This window comes from Procambarus clarkii, chromosome 91 (genome assembly GCF_040958095.1).
Source record: "Procambarus clarkii isolate CNS0578487 chromosome 91, FALCON_Pclarkii_2.0, whole genome shotgun sequence".
Taxonomy (NCBI): domain Eukaryota; kingdom Metazoa; phylum Arthropoda; class Malacostraca; order Decapoda; family Cambaridae; genus Procambarus; species Procambarus clarkii.
Window position 1 is genome coordinate 1,067,041 of NC_091240.1, and position 24,066 is coordinate 1,091,106.

A 24,066-nucleotide genomic window follows, 5' to 3' on the forward strand; every position below is an offset into this window, starting at 1 on the left:
TCATAAAAATCTGCATTGTTTCTCTTTTAGGTTAAGTACAGGGCTTAGATACAGCACACTACTATAAAGCTCAATGTTTGTGACATTCTGTTGGCGAGTTTGTGATATTCTGTTTGTGAGGTTGTGATATTCTATGCACTAGCTTTATTTTGCAGCATTATTGATACCATACTCTCTACAGCACGCTTGAGTCCAACAATATTTTCATTTAAAGTATGTCCCATTGCCAAAATATTTGAATTCAAAGTTCTGAGATGAGCATTCATTTCTCTTTGAACTGCCAATAGATTTCCCTCTGACTCAACAGTGTGACATGACAAACCTTCTTCCCACTTTCTTTTCTTACAAGAGTTATGTACAAAAACCTCATTGTCAGATTCATTTTTTATTATGCCTGCAGCTTGTGTGTGGGGCTGTTGATGTGGCTCAATTGCCTTAGAATATGTAGATGTTTGAATGTGTGAGGCATAACCATTAGAAAGTGAGGAAGGAGTCATATTTGATGACTGCATATATGTGGAGGTCAAATGAGTTGTATTGTTCGGAAGATTTGTGACGGTGGAAGTTTGTGGCTGGGATGCATGCACTGGCCAAGATGCTGTGGAGACGATTTGATTTTGAGAATATGTGGTTTGAGTTTGTGATGAAGTGTCTGACGAAAAGTGAGCAGTGGAAGAATTTTGAGTTTCTGTAGTGTGCAAAGAAGAATGTGAAGAGACACCTACGCAAGAAACAGAGTTATTTAGCACATGAGGTCTAGATGGTGCCGATGATAACAGGGTTGACATATTAAAGGCTGGAGAGGATGTGTTAGCCCCTTCAACTGTAGGTGGTGGCGATGAAGAGGAGTGAGATGTTGTAATAATTAACTCTGGAGATGGTGGACATGGTAAGAAATCTGGAGACACTGATATGGTTTCTGGAACAGTTGAAGGCGAGACATCAGAATTTGGATACACCTTTCTGGACTTGGCAAGAGCTTGCAGGTTGCCAGGTGCTGGCAGTGCAGGAGTGCTGTTCTTGATAATTTCATCCATATCCTGAAATTTTGTTAAATGTTAATGTTTACTGTTCACAAAACATAAATATTAATAACCCAGTCCACACACCATAACTTTCAATTCTTTTCATACATGTGAGTTGAGTTGCTAAATTTCAGCCACGTTATTGTGACTTATTCTCTGCATAATGTTGAAAATGTTACATTGTAATTAATATTATAAACACTGAGTACTTCCTGAGAGAGAAATGGTTCATTTTTATTGCTTTTAATTCATTTAGTATACCATTTCCTCTATTACAAATTGAATCCATTCCCAGAGTCGGGTCGTAACTTGAAAATTCGTAACTCAAAACAAATTTTCCCATAAGAAATAATGTAAATTGAATTAATATCTTCCACACTCCCACCCCCTCCCCGCTCAGCTCGTTGTCGCCGTGTGGGGGCTTAGTGGGCGGCTGCCGGAGTGTGATGCTCCTTGGGACAGTCCTCTGTCCTTTTCTAGCCTTGTGCTCCTGCTGCCGTCCTCTCCAATTCTGCTGGGCATCTTTTCCTTTTCCTTCTGTTTCGTTTTTCTCCCCCCTCTTCTCCTATCTGCTTGCCGTTTCCTGCCGACCTTTTGCTCGTTCTGGTTCTTCCCTTGGACTTCTTCTATTTTGACGCCCGGGTGCTTGAGGAGGCATACTCATGCACCCGTAGAACTGCAGTACCCGACGTCGAGAGCGAGGGGAACCTTTTATTGTCAATCCCCACTTCGTCACTGAACCCGATCTCGACGGACTGTCGGTTTCTTAAGGTGGCGTTTGTGGGGCGTATACTCGCGACGCACCCCTAGGAGGCCCCGACAAGATCGGCGATAGCTTCTTGTTGGGTGTCCTGCCTCTAATTGTGGCTCCATGGTGGGTGTGGGGGCACATTCGTGAGTGAATTATTTCTTTCGTCTAGATGATTACCCCTGCTTCGGCTTCTTCTGGTTTACCTTCTCAGGCTCGTGGGGTGGGCGACCAAGCCCCCGAGTCGGTCCGTATTGGAAGACCGGGCTCTGTAGCCTCCGCTGCATTGGGCCCCGACCTTGCTCCTCCTTTGGCCTCTCTGACTCCTTCCTCTGGCTCCCCTCCCTCCTCTGTGGTTGGGTCGAGCCCCAAGCCCCCAGTGGTGACTACCTCGTCCCCTGGCGTGGCTCCTTCTCTAGTTGTAACTACTGCGCCTTTTAACCCCTCTCTCTCTGGGGGTTCTCACCGCCGTCTTCGTCACGGCCGCCCTCGCTCGATTCCTTCCAGTTCTGCTACCTATCAAGCCTTGTTTGGTCCCGCTTCGTGGGCCAAATATTTTGATCTCCTCCCTCTTGATTCTGCGCCTCCTGACGATTTCTCCCTCCATCGACATCTCATTGATTCCGTGGATGCCTCCATTACTTTCAACCCCACTCGTCTCGGTACACGTGTCGTTGCTGCTCCTTCTCAGGATGCTGCTTCCCGCTTGGCTGCCTTATCCTGCCTTGGCGAGACCCCCGTTCGGGTCTCGAAGAACGTTCAGTTGAATGCCAGTGTTGGCACTATTTTGCTCCCGCCCCATGTTGCGACCGGTGTTCGGGACCTACGCGACTGCCACGACGATATTCGACATATCCTCGCTGCCCAGGGCCATTCTATTCTCCAGGTGGACACGTTTACTCGTCCCCCTCGTGGTAGTCGCCGTCAACCCCTCCGGGTTGTGAAGATTACCTTTGATGGTAGGACCCTTCCACCCTCTGTCATTCTTGCTGGTGCCAGGTGCTCTGTCCAGGAGTACATTCCTTCTCCTCGGCTCTGCAACAAGTGCTGGAGGTTTGGGCATGGTGCCCTCCGCTGCTCCGGGACTGTCTCTCTCTGTCCTTTGTGTGGTGGCGAAGGTCACTCTAAGTCGGAGTGCGCTTCTCCCCAGGCTCGTTGCCTCAACTGCGGTGAGGCCCATCCTACCTTCTCCCGTGCGTGTGTCCATTACAAGCTTGAGGCAGCCGTCCTCAACTTGAAGCACCGGGAGCGTTTATCTTTTCCTGAGGCGAGGCGCCAGGTTCGCCGGCTCCCGCCTTATGCTAATATCTCTTATGCTCGCGTGTTGCGCTCTTCCTCTCCTCGTCCTTCCCGCCTTCCTCAGACTCGCAACCGTTTCCAGGCCTTGGACCCTGATGCGCCCACTGCCCCCTCCTCTGTCCCTTTGGGTTCTCTCCCGAAGGATCCTCCTCCTGGTCCTCTGTCTGGGGTTCCCCTTCCTTCTACCCGGTCTGTCGTGTCTTCTGTGTCTTCTTCCTCGTCCCCCTCCGATCCTCCTTCCCATCCTCTTCCTCCATCTATCGGCTCTCCCCGCCGCCTGTCGGTGCGGGCGGATGTCCATCGCTCTCCTAACGGCCGTCGTGTGTGCTCTCGTTCGGCTTCTCCTGTTGAGACACTGGAATCCGTTGCCCGGTACGTAGTTGCTGGGACACCGGTCTCTTTAAGTCAGAAGCGTAAGCCTGGCTCCTCTCCTTCCTCTTCCCCGGCGGGTAAGAAGGCTTCGCTTTCTTCCTCAGCTCCTCCTTCTGGCTCTGTTGCTCCTTCCCCTCCCGTTTCAGTGCTTGCGCCCCCTGTTCCTGCTATGGAGGTTTCTTTGGCCCCTGCTTCCCTTTCGGTTGCTGCTCTTGCTGGGGTGCGCTCCTCTCTTTCTACTCCCCCTCTTCCTGCTGCTGTCCTTGACTGCTCCTCTCCGTTGTCTCCTCCTCCTCCTCCTCCGGACCCTGCCCGCCCACCTCTGATCTGTTCTCCCGTTTCCTTCCCTCCGTCTTTGCTCAGTTTACCCATGCCCCCTAACCCTGACTTTGCTGACCCTGATCCCGACCCTGATATTCTTTAACGTGCTCTGTTGGTCTTTCGCCTTTGTTTCTTCCTTGTTCTCTGTTTTTGTCCTTTCTCTTCTCGTCGTTGTCCATTCTTCAATGGAACGTTCGAGGTTATTACGCCAATTTCCTCGAACTCCAACTTCTGGTTTCGCGGTTTTCGCCCCTTTGTGTCTGTCTCCAGGAGCCGATGCTTGGTGCTCGTCCTGGTCGTTTTCGTGGCTATTCCTTTCTCTCCCCCCCCCCAGCCATTGCTGGGGCTTCTAATTCTTCTGCTCTCTTGATTCGGGCTGATGTTCCCTTTGTTCCTTTACTTTTTCCTTCGCCTCTCCATTGTTCTGCTGCTCGTATCTTTGTGGGGAAATGGTACACAGTTTGTTCCATTTATCTCCCCCCGAGTGTCCCGCTCTCTCTTCCTGATTTGAAACACCTCCTAGACTCCTTGCCGGAGCCTGTGCTCCTGCTGGGTGACTTCAATTGTCGTCATTCTCTTTGGGGTGACGTTCTGACGAATACCCGGGGTCGCCTCCTTGAGCCGTTTCTCCTCTCTTCTTCCCTGTCTCTTCTGAATTCTGGTGAGCCCACTCATTTGGACTCTCGAACTCGCACCCTTTCTTGTCTTGATCTTTCTCTCTGCTCTTCTTCTCTTTACTTAGATTTCACATGGCAGGTTCTTGATGACCTCCATGGAAGTGATCATTTCCCCATCCTTGTTTCCTTTTTCTCTTTTCGCCCTTCCCTCTCTTTCCCTAGGTGGCAGTTTGCTAAGGCGGACTGGACCCTATTTTCCCTCAGTGCTACTCTCTCTGACCTCTCCCTTCTGCCCCTCTCTCGCGCTCTCCTCCTTTTTCATGACACTGTCTTCGACGCTGCCCTCCGCTCTATTCCTCGCTCTTCCTCTCGGGGTCCACGGAAGTGCGTTCCCTGGTGGAATGCGGACTGTGCTCGGGCTGTCCGCTGTAAGCGTGCAGCCTGGAAGAAGCACCGCCGTAGGCAGACGACCGATTCTTTTCTTTTCTTTCGGAAAGCGAGTGCGGTGGCCCGTAGGGCCATCCGTACGGCTAAACGTGAATGTTGGGCATCTTATGTCTCGACAATTACGTCCGAAACCCCTCTGGCCCAGATCTGGAAGCGTATCCGCAAGATAGCGGGTAAGTTCGTTCCCGATGTTTCACCGGTCCTTCACCTCCATGATACTCTTGTGGCGGACCCGTTGCAGGTCGCTTCCGAACTGGGTTCCCACTTTTCTTCTGTTAGCTCTGGTCTTCATCTTCCCCAATCTTTCCTTCTTCGTAAACCTGTCCTTGAGTCTCGTCCTTTAGATTTCTGCACTCATCTTCAGCTTCCCTATAATGATCCCTTCTCTCTCTCTGAACTTCGTTCTGCCCTGGCCCTCTGCGGTTCTACGGCGGCGGGCTCCGATGGTATTCATTATGAGATGCTTCGCCATCTCCCTCCGAGCACGTCTCAGTATTTACTGAGTCTGTATAATCGGATCTGGGAGTCGTCGTCAGTCCCTGAGGACTGGCTCGATGCCGTTGTCCTCCCTGTTCGCAAACCGGGGTCTCTGGGTACTTCCCCTAAGGACTTTCGCCCTATTGCTCTCACAAGTTGTGTCTGCAAACTCTTTGAACGTATGGTTAACGTTCGTCTGATGTGGTTCCTGGAACACCATCACCTCCTCTCCCCTTCTCAATTTGGTTTCCGCAAGTGCCGCAGCACGACAGATGTCCTGGTGAACTTGGAGGTCTATATTCGTACTGCTTTTGCTGCGAAGACCTCCGTTGTTGCCGTCCTTTTTGACCTAGAAAAGGCTTACGACACCACTTGGCGTTATCATATCCTATCTCAACTTCATTCTTTTGGCCTTCGTGGTCATCTCCCTCTCTTTCTCCGCAGCTTCCTCTCTCGTCGTTCCTTTCGGGTGCGCCTTGGTACCGCTCTGTCTCCCTCTTTTCAGCAATACGAAGGTGTGCCCCAGGGTAGTGTTCTGAGCACTACTCTTTTTCTGGTTGCCCTCAATGGTCTTCTTTCCTCTCTTCCTTCTGGTGTCTTCTCCGCTCTCTATGTCGATGATCTTACCCTTTGTTGTCAGGGTGATGATTCGCCTCTCCTTCAACGCCGGCTTCAACTTGCGATTGATGCCGTGTCGTCTTGGGCCACAGGTCATGGCTTCAAGTTCTCTACTTCTAAGACTTGTGCCATGACTTTTACGCGGAAACGGGTTGTTCTTCGTCCCTCTTTGTCACTTTATGGTCATCCCCTTGAATACAAAGATTCCGCGAAGCTTTTGGGGTTATTCCTTGACACTCGTTTGTCTTGGTCTCCCCATATCTCTTACCTCCGTGTTGAGTGCTCTAAGTCCCTTACCCTCCTTCGGGTCTTGTCCCATACTTCTTGGGGGGCAGATAGGCGCACTCTCCTTGCTTTACATTCCTCTCTCGTCCTGTCTAAGCTCGATTATGGTTGCCCTGCTTACTCGTCTGCTTCTCCTTCTACTCTTCGCCGTCTTGATGCTTTGCACCATACTGGGTTGCGCCTCAGTTCTGGTGCCTTTCGTTCGACTCCCGTCCTTAGCTTGTATGTTGACACTGGCTTCCTGTCTCTCCAGGACCGCCGTGATCGCTACTGTCTTCGCTATCTTGCGCGGTCCTTGCAACATCCTTCCTCTCGCCTCTGTCGTGCTTTAACTTTTACCCCTCCTGCGGTTCCTGTTCCTCTTCCCCACCTCCCTCTTTCTGTCCGGTTATCTCGCCTCCAGGATTCTCTTTCCATTCGTATTTCTGATGTTTCTCCTCGTGTTGTTCCTTCTTTGCCCCCGTGGAGGGTCCCTCTTCCGCGGTTTTGTACATCCTTGACTCGTATCACTAAAGCTTTTACCCCTCCTACAGTTCTAAAACGCCTTTTCCTCGAGCACTTTTCTTCTCACTCCCGCTCCGTTTCTGTCTTCACCGATGGGTCTAAGTCAGCGGACGGTGTTGGCTACTCTGTTGTTTTTCCTGATCGCACTTATATGTGTCGCTTGCCTCCGGAGACTAGCATCTTTACAGCAGAACTTTATGCTATTCTCTATGCTCTTCGTCTCCTGCTTTCTCGTTGTCAGTCTTCCTTTGTGGTTGTTGTTGACTCTCGTAGTGCCCTCATGGCTCTCGGGTGCTTTAATCCAGTTCATCCGGTAGTTGTCGAGATCCAGCATTGGCTGTTTCTCGTTCACAGTAAATTTAAGTCGGTTGAGTTTTGTTGGGTTCCCAGCCATATTGGCGTGTCTTTAAATGAGCGTGCGGATGCTGCCGCTAAGGAAGCTGTCCGCTCTTGTCCCATCTCTCGTAAAGGCATTCCGTATTCCGACTTTTACCCGGTTATCCATTCCTCAGTCCTTACCCGTTGGCAGGCTTCTTGGTTGTCTGTTACTGGTAACAAGCTACGTACTCTTAAATGTTGTGTTTCCTCGTGGCCGTCCTCCTTCCACCGTAACCGGCGGTGGGAAACAGCTCTGGCGAGGTTGCGTATTGGCCATACTCGCTTAACCCATGGTCACTTGATGGAGCGCCGCCCTGCTCCTTATTGTCCTAGTTGCATTGTCCCTCTTACGGTCGTGCATGTCCTTCTTGAATGTCCTGACTTCCAGGACGAGCGTGTGTCTTGCTTTCCGACCGCCCCTCGCGGTCACCTGTCCCTCGATAGAATTCTTGGTGACTCGGATACTTTTGATATCGTTCGCCTTATGCGTTTTTGTTCTCGTTGGCATCCTTGGTGATATTTAGCGCCCTCTGATTATTTTGCGTATTTGATGGTGCTACATAGCCTTCCCGGTTTGGTGCCTTCTTTTGATAATTACTTACTTACTTCCACACTCCCAAAAATATTAACTTCAAAATACATTTCATACATAATACACACAATTTTGTACTATAGTATAAGTTATAGCTTACCTTTATTGATGACTCTTGTTGGTGTATGGAAGGTGGTGAGGAGGAGAGGTGTGTTAGTGTTTGGAAGGGGAGCCCCTTCCATTATAACATCAGACAGTGATAACTTCTCTGGGGTACTCTCCTACATTTTGCCTGCATACCACTGGGATCTGGTTCTGGCTCTGGCTCAATGCTTGCTTGTCTTACTAAGAATCTGTCTAAAGACACTTGGTTTTCCCTACATTTTAACACTTGTCTGTAGTGAAACATCACATTGTCATTTAAAAGGTCAATGCAATGGCTTGCTACAGCTTTATCTGGGTGAGTTTTTATATACTCATGGTTATCTGAGTAACCATGGCACTGAAAAGCAATGCCCCAGACCACAGTATTTACCCGATTTTTTACCCGAGGGCCACTAATCCTAGTGGCCTCGACAAGAACAGGAAGCCAGTGGCTTGTCGAAGGTCCACCCATTTGCCTTGATTGTGAGTATTAATTAGTATGAAATCGCCTTCAGTCTTGAGTATGAAGGAGAGATCAGCCGGGTACTAGGACATGAGTTCTTTTGTACCCTAATCTAAGCCTGCCTAATCCTAAGACAAGGATAGACGAGGGCATCCCCCTAGGAAAAAGAAAAACTGGCCTAGGCATGACCTGTGGATAAACAGAATATATCATGACACCACAGTTCAATAATGTAACAGCCAAATGTACTTCAAATATTTGTGCCTAGCACAAACAAAACCTGAGAGAATTTGTTTGCATGTTTTTGGAATAAGAATTATTGTACAGTATACATATATACAAGATGCATTCACTAACAGCAGTTCACTGTACAATGAAAAATGTTTCTAAGGATAAACACTCAGCCTAGGTGTTTTTTTTTTTTTTGTTGTGTGTGTTTGCCAGACTACATGAAGGACCAGTCAGGAAGAATGTGAAATACCGTAAGTGAGGGAACCCTGTTTGTCTGTTGGAAGTGCTACCTGATTGGTAGTCCGGGGTAGTAGTAGCTGTCAGGCCAATAAGTACAGTAAATGGTGAGAGCATTGCTTGGCAGTCCTTGTGATGCCAAGTAGGGAGATGAAGGGCTATGCGTTTACATGAATGAACCGGCTACAGGTCATTCAGGCCTGGACTGAGTATGCTCCAGTGTTTCCATTACATCTCTTATGACCCAGTAGGAATATCTGAAAATATGCTAGCTGCACCGGTATGGAATGTCAATCTACCCTGACTAAATGATCCTGTCCATGCAACGAGCAGGACACTACCTAAGGAAGCAACTAAGTGGCACAATTTGGAAAAGTACTCGGTTGTCTGACCTTGTAGCAATATGAACCAAAATTGAAAACAAATTACAGTACTCTCAATTAAAATACAAAATAAATGCTTGAGAGACATACAGCATAAATCCATTGAAAATAGATAAGATGAGAATACCAATTACTGTAATGAGCATCTTATACAGTACAATACAATACCACAGCTGCTTTACTAAATATTTCTCAGAAATTGTTTATATTTAATACAGTATTATTGTACCATAATTACCTCAAAGAATTCCCAGCATATTTTTTCCTCTCCCTTATGAATTGCACGATCTAACACATTTTTGTACGTCTTTATTAAGTTATGCCATTTTTTCTCAACAGTGTATGGCGTAACATCATATCCTCTTTGGTTCATCTTGTCGGAAATGTGTAAGAAAGCTTCTCTCTTCTTAGTCATGATTCCTCTAACACTGCGATATTCAGTGATGAAAAACCGAGTCATTTCTGCATCCCAAGGAGCTGGAAAGATAGAGGTATAAGAGTTTACTTGCTAAAAGAAAAAATTTAAATACTATATTTACATTACTGTATACTCTAGAGCAAAACTTGGTTCAATGTGTTAATAGAGAATACTTGCTCTCTGTAACCATTGATAGTGATGTTATCTTGAGATGATTTCAGGGCATTTTTAGTGTCCCCGCGGCCCGGTCCTCGACCAGGCCTCCACCCCCAGGAAGCAGCCCGTGACAGCTGACTAACACCCAGGTACCTAATTTACTGCTAGGTAACAGGGGCATAGGGTGAAAGAAACTCTGCCCATTGTTTCTCGCTGGCGCCTGGGATCGAACCCAGGACCACAGGATCACAAGTCCCGCGTGCTGTCCGCTCGGCCGACCGGCTCCCCTGAAGTTCCTGAAGTGTGTCCTTTAATAAGTGGGCCTTCAAAGGACACATTAATAAGTAGACAAAATACAAAAGTATTTTCTGACCTGATCATTCCAGTCAGGACAGTGACAATGGACACCAGCAAATGTTTGTCGGGTTATATTACCATTAGGGATAGAACTGGACAAAAGCTTATTCTACCCCAGAGTTATCTCCGGTTATAAACACACAAATTGCTTTCAAGCCAAACTCAGGATCACAGGGACTGCCAAGTGGCACTGTAGTGAACAATCTACTGCCTCCACCTGCAGCACCTATAATACCATCAGGTTTTCTGCCACGGACCTCTTTATTGTTCACTCTTCTTGACTGCCCCAAGTCAGAATGCTAGGTGGAGATCAGAATTTAGTTATGTGACTTGTATTAATTCTTTAAGACTGTTTTCACTGTGTATTGGTCTCACGCTTATTTGGAATGCTTCTTGTGCACACCAAAAAATTACAAAATTCGGATCTTGTATTGGCATACAAGTCTTTTGTATATCTAGACTTTTTGTGTAATATATCTTTCACTCCATTGTGTAATACTGTATATATATATATATGACATATTATACATACGTGTGTATATACTGTGTGTATAATTACACATACACACTAGAGTACCCAGCTATACCTGGGTCTCTTCCCCCCCCCCCCCCCACTTTCCCCTCTTCTCAATTCTCTTTTGCTATCTCCCCTCCCCTCTCGTTTCCTTTCTTCAAGTATCCCCCATTTTGACCCTTCTTCCCTCTTTCCCCCCCTCTTAAAGAAAAAGTATATAATAAACTGAAATAAGTGTGAAGAACACAACCAATAGAGGATTTGGTTAGACCTCAGTGTTTCTTAAAGTGTGGCATTGGAGCTGACCCCAATGGGTCTATGGCATTCCCATACCCCACAAGCTTCATGTTGGGCAAGACAGGCTCCAAGCATCTTATATGGCTCAACTGTATGAATTCCTGCTTCTCAACTGTATGAATTCCTGCTTCCTCATACCCTTAATCACTAGACCTACTAGAATTACTGATAGCACTGCCACGACTCTAGATCACATCTGGACAAATATAACCTCTCCGCTTACTTCAGGTATAATCACCGATAGCGCTACAGACCATTACCCCACATTTCTCTTGACTAACATTAGCAAACCACCTCTTGAGTCAAGAGAGATACGTTTTAGACTACACAATGAAACTGCTATAGACAATTTTATAACTGCTACTGATAATGTCAACTGGGAGTCCGAGTTAGGTAACATAGAGGACATCAACCTAGCAGTTCAATCTTTTCTTCAAAAAACTCTTAGCCTTTATAATACCCACTGTCCTATGCTTACAAAACAAGTCACAACCAAAAGGCTTAACAATCCCTGGCTTACAAAGGGAATACTTAAATCTATTAATAAAAAATATGACCTTGAGAAAAAGTATACGTTAGGAATTGTCTCCAAAGAATTCTCAAAGAATTACTCATTATTGCTATCTAAGATAATTAGACGAGCCAAAACTAAATACTACGAAGATAAATTTACCCAAATAAAGAACAACATTAAACAAACATGGAGAACAATTTCACAAATATTGGGATTAAAGAAGTCTTTAAATAACAAACCGACTCTCCTGTCTAATAACGATGGTCAGCTTTCAGCCTCTGATTCTGCTATTGAGTTCAATAGGTTCTTCTCTTCCATTGGTTCATCCCTTGCTAATGATATTCCATCTTCCAGTACTGACATTAAGGACTATCTTACAGGGAACTATCCCCAGTCTCTGTACCTAAAGCCTATTAATTCCATTGACGTCAATGAGAAAATCCTTTCCCTTAAAACCAAGTCTGGTGCCCTTGAGGAGATACCAACTTTACAAAAAAGCCTCCAGATCTTTAGCCCCTGCTATTGCTTTGCTCTTCAACAAGTCACTTGAACTCCAAACCTTTCCAGATATTCTAAAAAAAGCGAGAGTAACGCCTGTCCACAAATGTGGTGATCTCACAGATGTTAACAACTACAGACCTATATCAATCCTGCCAAACTTGTCAAAAATTTTTGAAAAACTAATCTATAAGCAGCTTTACTCATATCTAGCCAAACTCAATATACTTAGCCCTTGCCAATATGGCTTCAGGCCCAAAAAAAGCACTAACGATGCACTTATTAGTATGCTTAACTCGATTCATACAGCTCTTGATAAAAATGAGTTCCCTGTTGGGTTATTTGTGGACCTGCGTAAAGCTTTCGATACTGTCAACCACCAAAACCTTCTTCTTAAATTACATCATTATGGTGTCAGAGGACACTCCCTACAATACCTCAAATCCTACCTTACTGACAGGCTCCAATGTGTTTCTGTGAATAATACAATTTCTCCCACCCTACCCATCAACATTGGTGTTCCCCAGGGCAGCATACTTGGCCCTCTCCTCTTTCTCATCTACATTAATGACCTTCCAAATGTCTCCCAACACCTCAAACCAATCCTATTTGCTGACGACACAACCTTCATTTACTCCAGTCCTGATCCCCTTGCTCTAAATGCCACAGTAAATACTGAGCTAAATAAAGTCCATCTGTGGCTAACTGCCAACAAACTCACCCTTAACATTGACAAAACTTTCTATATTCTGTTTGGCAATAAATCCTCTAATCAAATAAATCTCAAAATAAACAATACCCAAATTTGTAACAAATTAGATGGCAAATTCCTTGGCATTCTCATTGACCACAAGCTGAATTTCCAGGGACACATTCTAAACATATCAAAAAAAGTTTCAAAAACTGTGGGCATTCTTTCTAAGATCAGATATTATGTACCACGCCCTGCCCTGGTGACTCTCTATTACTCCCTTATCTATCCATATCTCAACTATGGTATTTGTGCTTGGGGCTCTACTACCCAAAATCACTTACGTCCTCTAATTACTCAACACAAAGCTGCTATTAGGACAATATCCAATTCTGGCCCCAGACATCACTCGGTACCCCTACTCAAATCCCTGAATATGTTAGACATTAAGTCACTGCACATTCTCTCATGTGTACTATACATATATAAAACGCTAAACTGTAATGCCAATCCTGATCTCAAAAGCTTCATAGAAGGTTGTAACAGAACCCATGAGCACCACACCAGAAATAAATACAGTTTTGATATTCCTAGAGTACGACTTAATCAAACCAGAAATGCTCTACAAATCAAGGGGCCCAGAATGTGGAATGACCTTCCCAACCATGTTAAGGACAGTACCTCTCTCAACCAGTTTAAGTTAAAAACGAAGCTATACCTAATAAATTCCCTGTAACCTACCTTACCCCTCTATTGTCAAACCATGTATGTTTTTTGTTTTTTTTTTGTTTTTCAAATCAACGCTGTTTTAATGTAATTTTCTGTAATAATTTGTAATTGTATTTGTGCTGTTTTTTCAACAATGTTCCCCCCTCTTTTACCTCTATTTTTATTTGTACTCAACGCATTTTTTTCTTTTTACCCATTAGTTTTAAGCTTTAGTCAGTAGTGTTTTTTCCTGCCCGAAACGCTTTGCGTAATAGTGGCTTTAGGCATTGTATGTACTAGCTCTTATCTATAAAGCCAACAAACTTTGTAAAATCTCTTTATGTATGTACCTTTGCCTAAATAAAAATTATTATTATTGTTATTATTATATATTACTACCGTATTCCAAATGAATATTTAACACATTATTTCCAATATCATTCATAAAAATCAGTGCAAACTGGTTATATTTTTGTTCATAATACTATATTAATGAATATCACGTGAAATGTTACTACAAACCTTTAAAAGACTTTCGACGTCGATCAAATGGCCCCTCGGAACCACTTCGCATGTCCTCACTTGTTGTTTCTGTAAAATAATTATTCTTAATAGAGTACTGTATAGCCCAAGTGCAATAATAGTTATGAATTTAACTAAAAAAAATCACAGCACATCACAGCCTTCTAGTTGAGATTTAAAAAACTGCAACATGAGCTATCCAAGTAATCTGCAGCATATTTAAATTCTGTACTTACACTATCACTAATTTCAATGCTTGATTATTATTACCTAAATTTTTTTTGTGGGCCCCAAATAGCTCTCTAAACTTAGCTCTAGTATTGCCAAGCCTTGGTTAAATACATCTTACTAACAGGGATGCAAACCCTATCCGGTTTCAAACTAGGTCTCAGAGCCCACAAAGTGGGAGTTCAGAATATGCATGAAGCATAAGAGGAACAAGCACAGGCTCCCACATAGCAACTCCATGTGTGTTAACAGTAGATAGAGGGCCCAGTAGAGCTGTTTCACTTAGATTACATCAGGCACGAGACAGAGCTGTTTGGCTGACAAGGGCCCTGGGCTACTGGGACTGCCATTAAGTTGTGAACTGGTGTAGCTAAGCAGTATATTTGTTCTGATAATGAGTGTTGGCATAGTAGCAGGGTTACAAGTTTTTCCATACAGTTGCTTGTTTTGGAGCGCACTTCCTTTCTGGTGGTTAATTCTCATTGTACTGTGGTGATCCCAGATTCCCAGGCTCCCCTTAGTCTCTGACAGTGCCAGATTTTGGTCCTGGATTTTGGTGAGCTGGATTCACTAGAGGCCTAATGTGGTTTACTTGGACATTACCTAGGCTGTAGCTCGAGGAGCTACTGAGGGACCTGCCAGAAGTAGACACTTGACACAGATGACATAGACGCTGGCCACAGGAGCATCAAAGGATCTTGATCAAATCAATCCACCATCCACAAGCCTCTGTATTTTCCATTATTTTTATAAGTACAGTATACACAGAGAACTTTACATAAATGTTATTTTTAATCCAGTTGATGTTTTTAGATATCTTATATTTCATGAAGTTGTTATACTATACTTGAAGTTTGTGGAACTTTTGTAGTAAGTTTTATCCAACAATGCAGATGCTACAAGGATTTGTCTGTCACCAGTAGCCTACAACCGGTGACCAGCCAAGAACTGATGCCTTTACTGTATGTTATATAATTTGCATAAAGTTGCTGTACCTTCTTGGCTTCAACTAAGACACTGGATTTTCCCATGAAGCTGGTTAAGAGATGAGATCATGATGGTCGTATATTTAATAAATGGTCATATTATTTAATAAATAAATAAATGAAATAAATGTAAGATTAAGGACCTGCCCAAAATGCTTTACAAGAATGTAAAAATGTCATTAATGTGTAATCTCACAAACCCATTGTACTTTCTTGCAAATAAATTATCATCTCGGGCTACAAGTGAGTATACTGTATTATGAACATAAGCATGCATTAACATTCTACACTTTGAGTAACATTTTAGTTATTTAAACATTTAATATAATGTAAAATACAGATTTTTGTAACACTCAATATCTGGTTTTTGAAGACTTAGTAAATGATAAAATACTCAGAATCCCCTTTTATTCATTACCTTCTTCTGGGGACCCATCACTGTTGGCATGCTTGTCAAAAACTTGTTGACAATACACTGCATCTGAAAGCCACCAAATTGTTAAATACAAATAAGGAAAACAATAACTACTATCAGCTGTTCAATAAATATTTATATTCTTCTGTACAGTACTTACATACATTATACAATTTTTACATGAACTGCCTCTTTTATAAGAACCCTTCATTCAAACACCACAGACAATGAGTAGAATGGACTATAATGCTAAATTATGCAGGAAATTTACTGAAAATTACTTAAGCCTGGTTTTCAGTTGCTAAATTTGTTAATATAGATTTAATAATAATAATACAGCCGCAATAATAATAATAATAATAATACAGCAATAATAATAATATTGCACAGAGAAATCACATTAACATGGTGTATCAATGAGAAAATCAGGAGCTGTGATGACCATGTCGTGGCCTATTGGTCTAAGGCATTTGCTTGGGAGCACCCAGAGCATAGGTTCGAATCCTTATCATGGCTCCTACTGATTTTCTTAATATTAATAAATTAGTATTATTATTACTGTACTATAAATTAATGAAAATAAAAAATATGTATAAATTTAAAATGCAATAAAAATGGAACTTTATAAATGTATAAAAATTACTGTGCAATCTGTGAAACAATTTAACAGTTAAACAATGTAATTAAATTCATCAGCGTATAATTTTTCGTATATTTCAGTTAATATGCACCCCATACCTATCTTGTGGGTGTTAGAGGAAAAGGGAAAAAAAAAGGGCACAATGTATTCAGGAACATTTAGCTCCAAAACTCATTTAGCTAAGCAAGTCACAATATTGAGAAAATAGTTTCACATGTTAATGTATTTATTATATCAATAATAAGTTTGAGAATGAACACCAGTACAGTTTCTAATCTAAGCGGCTTATATTTGTGCTGAGCTAGTTATATAATCTGATTTGTTTATCATGCACACGACCCGCCCTCTCCCATCTAGTGGCCAGCAAGGTGGTGTGCATGATAAACAAAATTAAAATTATAAAACTAATTCACAAAATAATATGCAAATTATTAGTCTTTTTTTCTTATTATAGTATATTTAACTTTTACAATATGCTGTACTGTATTATAGGTTTTTAGTGTATTATAAATAAAACTACAATATATCTATTAACAGTCCAAAACTAAACATGCTATAAAGTGAATTGCATTTTATGTTAGTACAGTGTATTCACTGGCATGTCCAAAATCAATTTCTGAAAATGACATTCTGTTGAAAATTAAAATTACACTTTTGTAGAAAAATTTACAAAATGAAATTCTTGTAAAGACACACACACACATACAAATATCACTTTCTGGATCAGGGATAAGAGAGCTGTTTACATGTAAATTCCGATTTATTCCTAAGGCTCTACGATCCCAGTACAAATGAGGTTTAACAACTGTTAATTAAAATATCAGAGAGTGTACTATAGTAAATGGCTTTTGTTGTGCCCCACTGTTGTTTGTTGTACAGTATTATCTGTAGCTGTTTGCTGTAGACATTAATAAACCGCAAACAGATAGATTTGTTGATGACAGATTCTTATGTTGTAACATAAATGGATTGCCATCCTCCACCTATCTTCAGCCACACTTCAAAAATATACCATAAAGTTCTGGTTCAACATGGCAAGTACACATTTTAAACTTGGTGTCAATTTATTTCTAACTATACCCCATGGAAAAAAAAAATCCCAGCTTCCCAGCCTATCATGTGACAACTAAAGATAAAATAAGATAATATAAAATAGAAGATTGAAAGAATAGTAAATTGTGATTAAAGATGGAGACAAGTGAGCCATGGAGGAGGTGGCAGACCACTAGAGGGGGGGGGGGCGGAGTGTGGCCTGCCTAACATGTCATCAGGGGGGTTTGAGGCCCCCAACTGTAGGGTTTATCCCTCTTAGATCAGCATCCTGCCATATTACATACCATTATATAATGTTTTACTTTAAATATAAATAATCTGTGCTTCAATAAACAATCGGTAGCTTCAATAAAGGCCATTTTTAACTAATTATCAGATAATCGTTTGGTGGGAGGGGGGCTGGGAGGGCTGAACCAGCGCCCAGTGACCAGAGCCACACTAAAGTACTGTGACATGTCTCCTGGGCCCAGCCTCGCCCTACCCACCTGTCTGGATCCGCTCGATTTCCTTCTCCGGGAGATCGACGACAACGTTGGTGAGCCCGTCTGAGAGGACCGTCCTGCGGGTGTAGCTCATCCTGGCAGTTTGTTTATCTCCCGCCGCTGGTGTGTTGTGAGGGACGTGCCTCACCTCCCTCACCACGCGAGGCAACTCCTCACCCTCCCGCGCTCCTGCCACCTCTCCCCACCTCAAACATCATCACACCCCTTACAAACCTCCTCTGGACCGTCATGTACACGGTACACATACCCGCCAGGTTTAAATGATATTTAGAATAATCTTTTATATACATATTTACCTCAAAGATGCATATATATATATGTTGTGTATTTGATAATGTTGCACGAAATGGCATCTCGTCCCCCCCCCCCCCAGTGGCCAGACATCCGCTACTCCCCGATCATTGCAGCTGCTCGCCACAGTTGCCACTATACACCATACTCGCTAAACACATTGTATATGCATCGATAACCAATTCGTGATAGCTTGCATTTGCTACATTATTTGTTTAAATTAATTGTCTATGTACAGCAATTGAGTTCAATTAAATTAAAACGTCAGTATGTGCCGGGAACAGCTCTATATTTCCCCTCTTAAATTCCTTATTGGGACAAAGAGCTGAGACTTTTTCCACCCTTTCAATACTAGAAAAATAGAGGCGGGAGAATATATGACGAATATATACATAGGTCTATAGTACCGCATTATTTAAAGACTATTATAATTGTTAAATATATATATGTAGTCAAGGTAATATTGAACATGTTTTGCATTGAACCAGTTCTCTTTATAGTTAATTCGGCTCCCTCTCTTTCCTTTTCTCTTCCCTTCTCTCGCACGCTCTCCTCTCCCTCTCTGCCTTTGTCTTCCCTCGCCCCTCTTTTATCCCGGTTACCCTTCGTCTATTAGCTCTCTCTCTCTCTCTCTCTCTCTCTCTCTCTCTCTCTCTCTCTCTCTCTCTCTCTCTCTCTCTCTCTCTCTCTGTATCTCTCGCTCTCTTTCTATCTCTCTCTTGCTCTCTTTCTATCTCTCTCTTGCTCTCTTTCTATCTCTTGCTCTCTTTCTATCTCTCTCTCTCTCTTGCTCTCTTTCTATCTCTCTCTCTTGCTCTCTTTCTATCTCTCTCTCTTGCTCTCTTTCCATCTCTCTCTCTTGTTTAGTTTAGTTAGTTTAGTTCATTTATTATGCACCCCATACCCATCCTGTGGGCGGTAGTGGAAAGGGTTACAGAGGCACATAATGGGCTCAGGGACTGAACCCCACAATTCATTTAGCTAAGCAAGTTACAATCTTGATGAGCTAGTTACAAAATTCAATATAAGTCATCACATCAACAATGGGTTCGAGATCGACCTCAAGTACAGGTTCTAAATTAAGCAACTGACATATGTGGAGAGCTAGTGTCAAAATTTATATGTTTGTCCTGCACACCGCCCCCCATCCAGTGGGCAGCGGTGGATAGGTTACAATCACTTAGTTACTACCTACAGTTAGCAAACTGGGGATATTTGGCTAAAATTTCTGGTAACAGATCATTTTGAATGAAATATTGACACATCGCTGGAACATTGGTTATAGAATTGTCTCTAAATTCACGTATCTTTTCGCACTCCATCACATAGTGACGGAGGGTGTGCGAATAATTTTGTTGACACAGTTTACATTTGGTCAGGTCTACATCAGCAGATAATGAGAATTCCCAGAGATACTTGTAACCGAGTCTAAGCCGAGCAGTAGTAACATCTAGAAGTCTGCTGATTTTATTGGATGATCCATAGATGTGTGGCTCCTCTTGCATGATAGTATGATGATAGATGGAATTACTGGTGTCAATTTCACTTTGCCTCAGATCTACAAGATCTTGTTGAAGTTCTCGGTGTACAGCTGCTCTCAGATTGCTCATTGACAATCCAAGGTTACACTCAACGGCTCCTTTAAAGGCAGATTCTTTGGCTAACTTATCAGCTCTATCATGCATTCGGAGGCCAACATGAGATGGAGACCACATGAAATGGACTCTGTTACCATCCTTAATAATTTTGTTGTATTTGTGTCTAGCTTCGGACACGAGCATGTTACAGTTATGTCTTAAAGAGTTGAGAGCATTTAAGGATGATAAGGAGTCACTTACAATTAATGTATCAAGTTTTGAGACTTGTACACATTTCAGTGCAAGGATCAAGGCAAATAGTTCAGTCTGAAGGGTAGAGGCCCAGTTGTTTATACGGACTCCCCACTCAAAGTATAGGCCATCGCCCATTGTCAGGACAACTGCACTTCCAGCTGCACCCGTGGTGCGGTGTAGGGAACCATCAGTATATATAATTTGAGAGAGAGAATGCTCTGTGGACAGAGCATCAATATGGCTTAAGGCGTTGAGCTTTGCTCTCTTAATTTCTATCTCTTTCTCTTGCTGTCTGTCTTTCGCTCTCTGTCTCTCTCTGTCTCTCTCTCTCTCTCTCTCTCTCTCTCTCTCTCTCTCTCTCTCTCTCTCTCTCTCTCTCTCTCTCTCTCTCTCTCTCTCTCTCTCTCTCTCTCTCTCTTGCGCCCTCTCCTTTTTTAGGGGGAGTAAAGATGGAGAGGCATAGGTGAAAGAAAGTTTAAAAGTGGGAAATACAGTGAGAGTTATGAAAGTATGAAAGCAGGCGGGCTGTCCGCCTTGCTGACACCATGTGTGGGTGTTGGCAGCTAAGCTAAGCTGGCTCCCTCTTGTCAGGGAGCTGTGAGTGTGAGAGAGATTCTTCACATGTGTTTCACCATATATGGATGTCTATAGATGAATACTGTGTAGCATTCATATATATATATATATATATATATATATATATATATATATATATATATATTATACACTCCGATGCTTCCACACATGCAATGTTGGTCTGTTTAAGACTATTATTATTTACTGATTTATATATACATATATATATTTATATAATATTTTTTTAAGAAACTGGGTTCTAGGCTAATTGAAACAACGAGAGACCCTAGAGCTGCCAGCTTCCTTTTCCAGCGCCTCAGCGTGGCAATAAAGAGGGGAAATGCACACTGCATTCAGGGTTCCTGCCCGCCATCTGAGGAGCTGGAGGAACTCGACAACTTATGATAATCATCTTTGTACCCCATATGTAACTCCTTTTTTTGTAACAAAGTTTAAATAAAACAAATATACATTTATATTTATACAAAAGAATAGGTCTGAGAGAGAACTATCAACATCAGAGGCCCGAGACTGTTCAACACGCTTCCACTACACATAAGGGACATAACTGGCCGACCCCTCACAGTGTTCAAGAGAGAACTATCAACATCAGAGGCCCGAGACTGTTCAACACGCTTCCACTACACATAAGGGGCATAACTGGCCGACCCCTCACAGTGTTCAAGAGAGAACTATCAACATCAGAGGCCCGAGACTGTTCAACACGCTTCCACTACACATAAGGGACATAACTGGCCGACCCCTCACAGTGTTCAAGAGAACTGGATAAGCACCTCCAAAGGATACCTGAGCAACCAGGCTGTGATTCATACGTCAGGCTGCGACAGCCTCGTCCAACAGCCTGGTTGACCAGTCCAGCAACGAGGAGGCCTGGTTGATGACCGGGCCGAGGGGACGCTAAGCCCCGAAAACACCTCAAGGTCACCTCAGGGTAAGGTAAGGTGGTAAGAGAAGAAAATATTGGTGTTCAGTGAGAATCCACACGGTTTTCTCTGAATACTCTTTATTTTCTTCTCCGAGGTTATGGGTCCCTACAATTGCACCAGAGGTGGTACCTTCACACCTATATACCCAGTACCCTCACTAATATATATATATATTATTTTCAATTTTTTCCAATTATTGGGGGAAGGATTTCTGGTCAGTATTTCATCTGGGAATTATGTACTGTGGGGCGGGGTTTGCATCTAATAAATCGCGGCTCTTGGGCCATCAGCTGTGGGAGCGGGACGTCTCATCTTGGGCCACCAGCTGTGGGAGTGGGGCGTCTCATCTTGGGCCACCAGCTATGGGAGCGGGGCGTCTCATCTTGGGTCACCAGCTGTGGGAGTGGGGCGTCTCATCTTGGGCCACCAGCTGTGGGAGCGGGGCGTCTCATCTTGGGTCACCAGCTGTGGGAGTGGGGCGTCTCATCTTGGGCCACCAGCTATGGGAGCGGGGCGTCTCGTCTTGGACCACCAGCTGTGGGAGCGGGGCGTCTCATCTTGGGCCACCAGCTGTGGAAGTGGGGCGTCTCATCTTGGGCCACCATCTGTGGGAGTGGGGCGTCTCATCTTAGGCCACCAGCTGTGGGAGCGGGGCGTCTCATCTTGGGTCACCAGCTGTGGGAGCGGGGCGTCTCATCTTGAACCACCAGCTGTGGGAGTGGGGCGTCTCATCTTGGGCCACCAGCTGTGGGAGTGGGGCGTCTCATCTTGGGCCACCAGCTGTGGGAGTGGGGCGTCTTATCTTGGGCCACCAGCTGTGGAAGTGGGGCGTCTCATCTTGGGCCACCAGCTGTGGGAGTGGGGCGTCTCATCTTAGGCCACCAGCTGTGGGAGCGGGGCGTCTCATCTTGGGTCACCAGCTGTGGGAGCGGGGCGTCTCATCTTGAACCACCAGCTGTGGGAGTGGGGCGTCTCATCTTGGGCCACCAGCTGTGGGAGTGGGGCGTCTCATCTTAGGCCACCAGCTGTGGGAGTGGGGCGTCTTATCTTGGAGTAATCTTTCTAACATTGGGTCCTCTAATATTTCGATGGTGTTCCACACCCTGATGGCTTGGTGCTGCAATTTGATGTTTAGTGGCTGTTCAGGAGTTCTTGGTGCTCCTGGATTGTCTGATTGTATGGTGGACGGTGTTTTGCTGCTCTCCTTAGCGCCTTATTTTGTACTGCTTGTAGTATTTGCATGTTAGTTTTCTTATGGTGTGTAGTGGTACTGGGGGATATTGACACTGCTTGACAAGAGCGGTGAAATTTCTGTGGGAAGAAAACATCTGACTAACAAGTAGCTTCAAAGCTGCACGCGTTTAAGGGTAACGCCAGCGGAGGTCACGACCTCTGATCGCCCTCAATTGCTGCCCGCTCCTCAACTGGGGGCTGGACTGGTAGAGCGATGGTCTAGCTTCATGCAGGTCGGCGTTCAATCCCCGACCGTCCAAGTGGTTGGGCACCATTCCTTCCCTTCCCCGTCCGATCCAAAATCCTTATCCTGACCCCTTCCCAGTGCTATATAGTCGTGATGGCTTGGCACTTTACCCCTGATAGTTCCCTTCCCTTCCTCAACTTAGGGGGGGTTAACTTAATAATAAAATTATAATTTATTAATATTATTATTAAATATTATTATAATAATAATAATCATAATATAACTTATTAAATCTATAATAATTTATTAATTCAATTACAAATAATAACTACATTTATAATTAGTAATTAAATGTTCCTTTATTTAAATTTACACTTGAATGAATTTACCATCAGTAATTAAGCTTTTTCTAAAAAGAAAAGCTAAAAAAAGCTTTTCAAGGTAAACTAGTATGTTTAGTATGTCACATATGCACGCATTTAATAAGTCAATATTGACTGTAAGAAAGTGCGAGAACGGGTTGTACAATTATATATACCCAGTGTCTTGGCCATCTGCATGTACCCAGCCAGCGTAGATTCTCGTCCTAACTCATTGGTGCAGTGAATGTGTGCTTGGTAAACATTATAATCATGGTATTAAATAATTATGTGCTAGATGAATTAAAGCAGTTAATCAAGCTGTGTAAACCAAGGCTCCAGCCACAAGTGGAAGTCTTTGGGGGTTCCGGAGGAGCACCTCCCACATTTTTATGTATTTATTTATATATACAAGTGTTCTTACATTCAAAGCCCCGCTCCTGTGCCAGGTAAGTCCCCTACGGGCTCACCATAGCCCGTGCTACTTGCCCGCTCTTGTACCAGGTAAGTTACGGGCTCACCATAGCCCGTGCTACTTGCCCGCTCTTGTACCAGGTAAGTTACGGGCTCACCATAGCCCGTGCTACTTGGAACTTGTTCCGAGTAGCTGAATCTATAACAGCATAACAACGTTGTGAGTGTGTCAGTGGGTGTTGAAGCGTTGTGTGGTGAGCTACGGGGATATGATCGTTCATGCAGTTTTCTATGGTGCTAATCCATGTACTTAGCTCTGTGTTTATGCATCATGTTTCGTGTCCAGTAAAGTCTGTGACACTGATTCCTTGCTGTGCACTGCTTTTGAACGCCTCCCAGTCAGTTTTAGTGTATTGAAGTCTTGGTGGTGAAGGTTTCTGAATAGGGTTAGTTGATAGCGTCATTATTATTGGTAAGTGGTCGCTTGTGCTCCCCACACACCAGAAGCTGACGAGACCACGACGCGTCTGTCCGTCCTGGATCATTATCAAGTCCATTATTAAGACAATCAACGTGATAATGGTCAGGACGGACCTAAATGTCGTCGTGTCCTCGTCTAATGTGGGGTTTGGTCACCCCCCCCCCC

General features: G+C 43.8%; 1 protein-coding gene across 2 annotated transcripts; it reads right to left on the reverse strand.

Annotated features, from left to right (window-relative positions):
• On the reverse strand, nucleotides 1-17,744 carry LOC123773883 (mucin-17). Of its 2 annotated transcripts, XM_045767813.2 has the most exons (5): nucleotides 17,564-17,744; nucleotides 15,389-15,451; nucleotides 13,757-13,825; nucleotides 9,320-9,558; nucleotides 1-1,040 (listed from the first exon to the last, which is right to left on the reverse strand). In XM_045767813.2, the coding sequence occupies exons 1-5, from the start codon at nucleotides 17,652-17,654 to the stop codon at nucleotides 132-134; spliced, it is 1,371 nt and encodes a 456-aa protein (XP_045623769.1). In that variant the 5' UTR covers nucleotides 17,655-17,744; the 3' UTR covers nucleotides 1-131. The 2 variants fall into 2 exon arrangements, with proteins under 2 accessions (XP_045623769.1, XP_069174707.1); XM_069318606.1 differs by lacking the exon at nucleotides 15,389-15,451.
• Nucleotides 17,745-24,066: the final 6,322 nt, after the last annotated feature.

What these genes read in the sequence shown, in the direction of transcription:
- LOC123773883 (XM_045767813.2), bottom strand. Translation starts at nt 17,654, where the DNA reads ATGAGCTACACCCGCAGGACGGTCCTCTCAGACGGGCTCACCAACGTT. An exon ending in ACGTCGAAAGTCTTTTAAAG is followed by an intron (nt 9,559 to 13,756) that starts GTTTGTAGTAAC and finishes CTATCTTTCCAG; the next exon opens with CTCCTTGGGATGCAGAAATG. An exon ending in TATGCTGGGAATTCTTTGAG is followed by an intron (nt 1,041 to 9,319) that starts GTAATTATGGTA and finishes ACAAAATTTCAG; the next exon opens with GATATGGATGAAATTATCAA.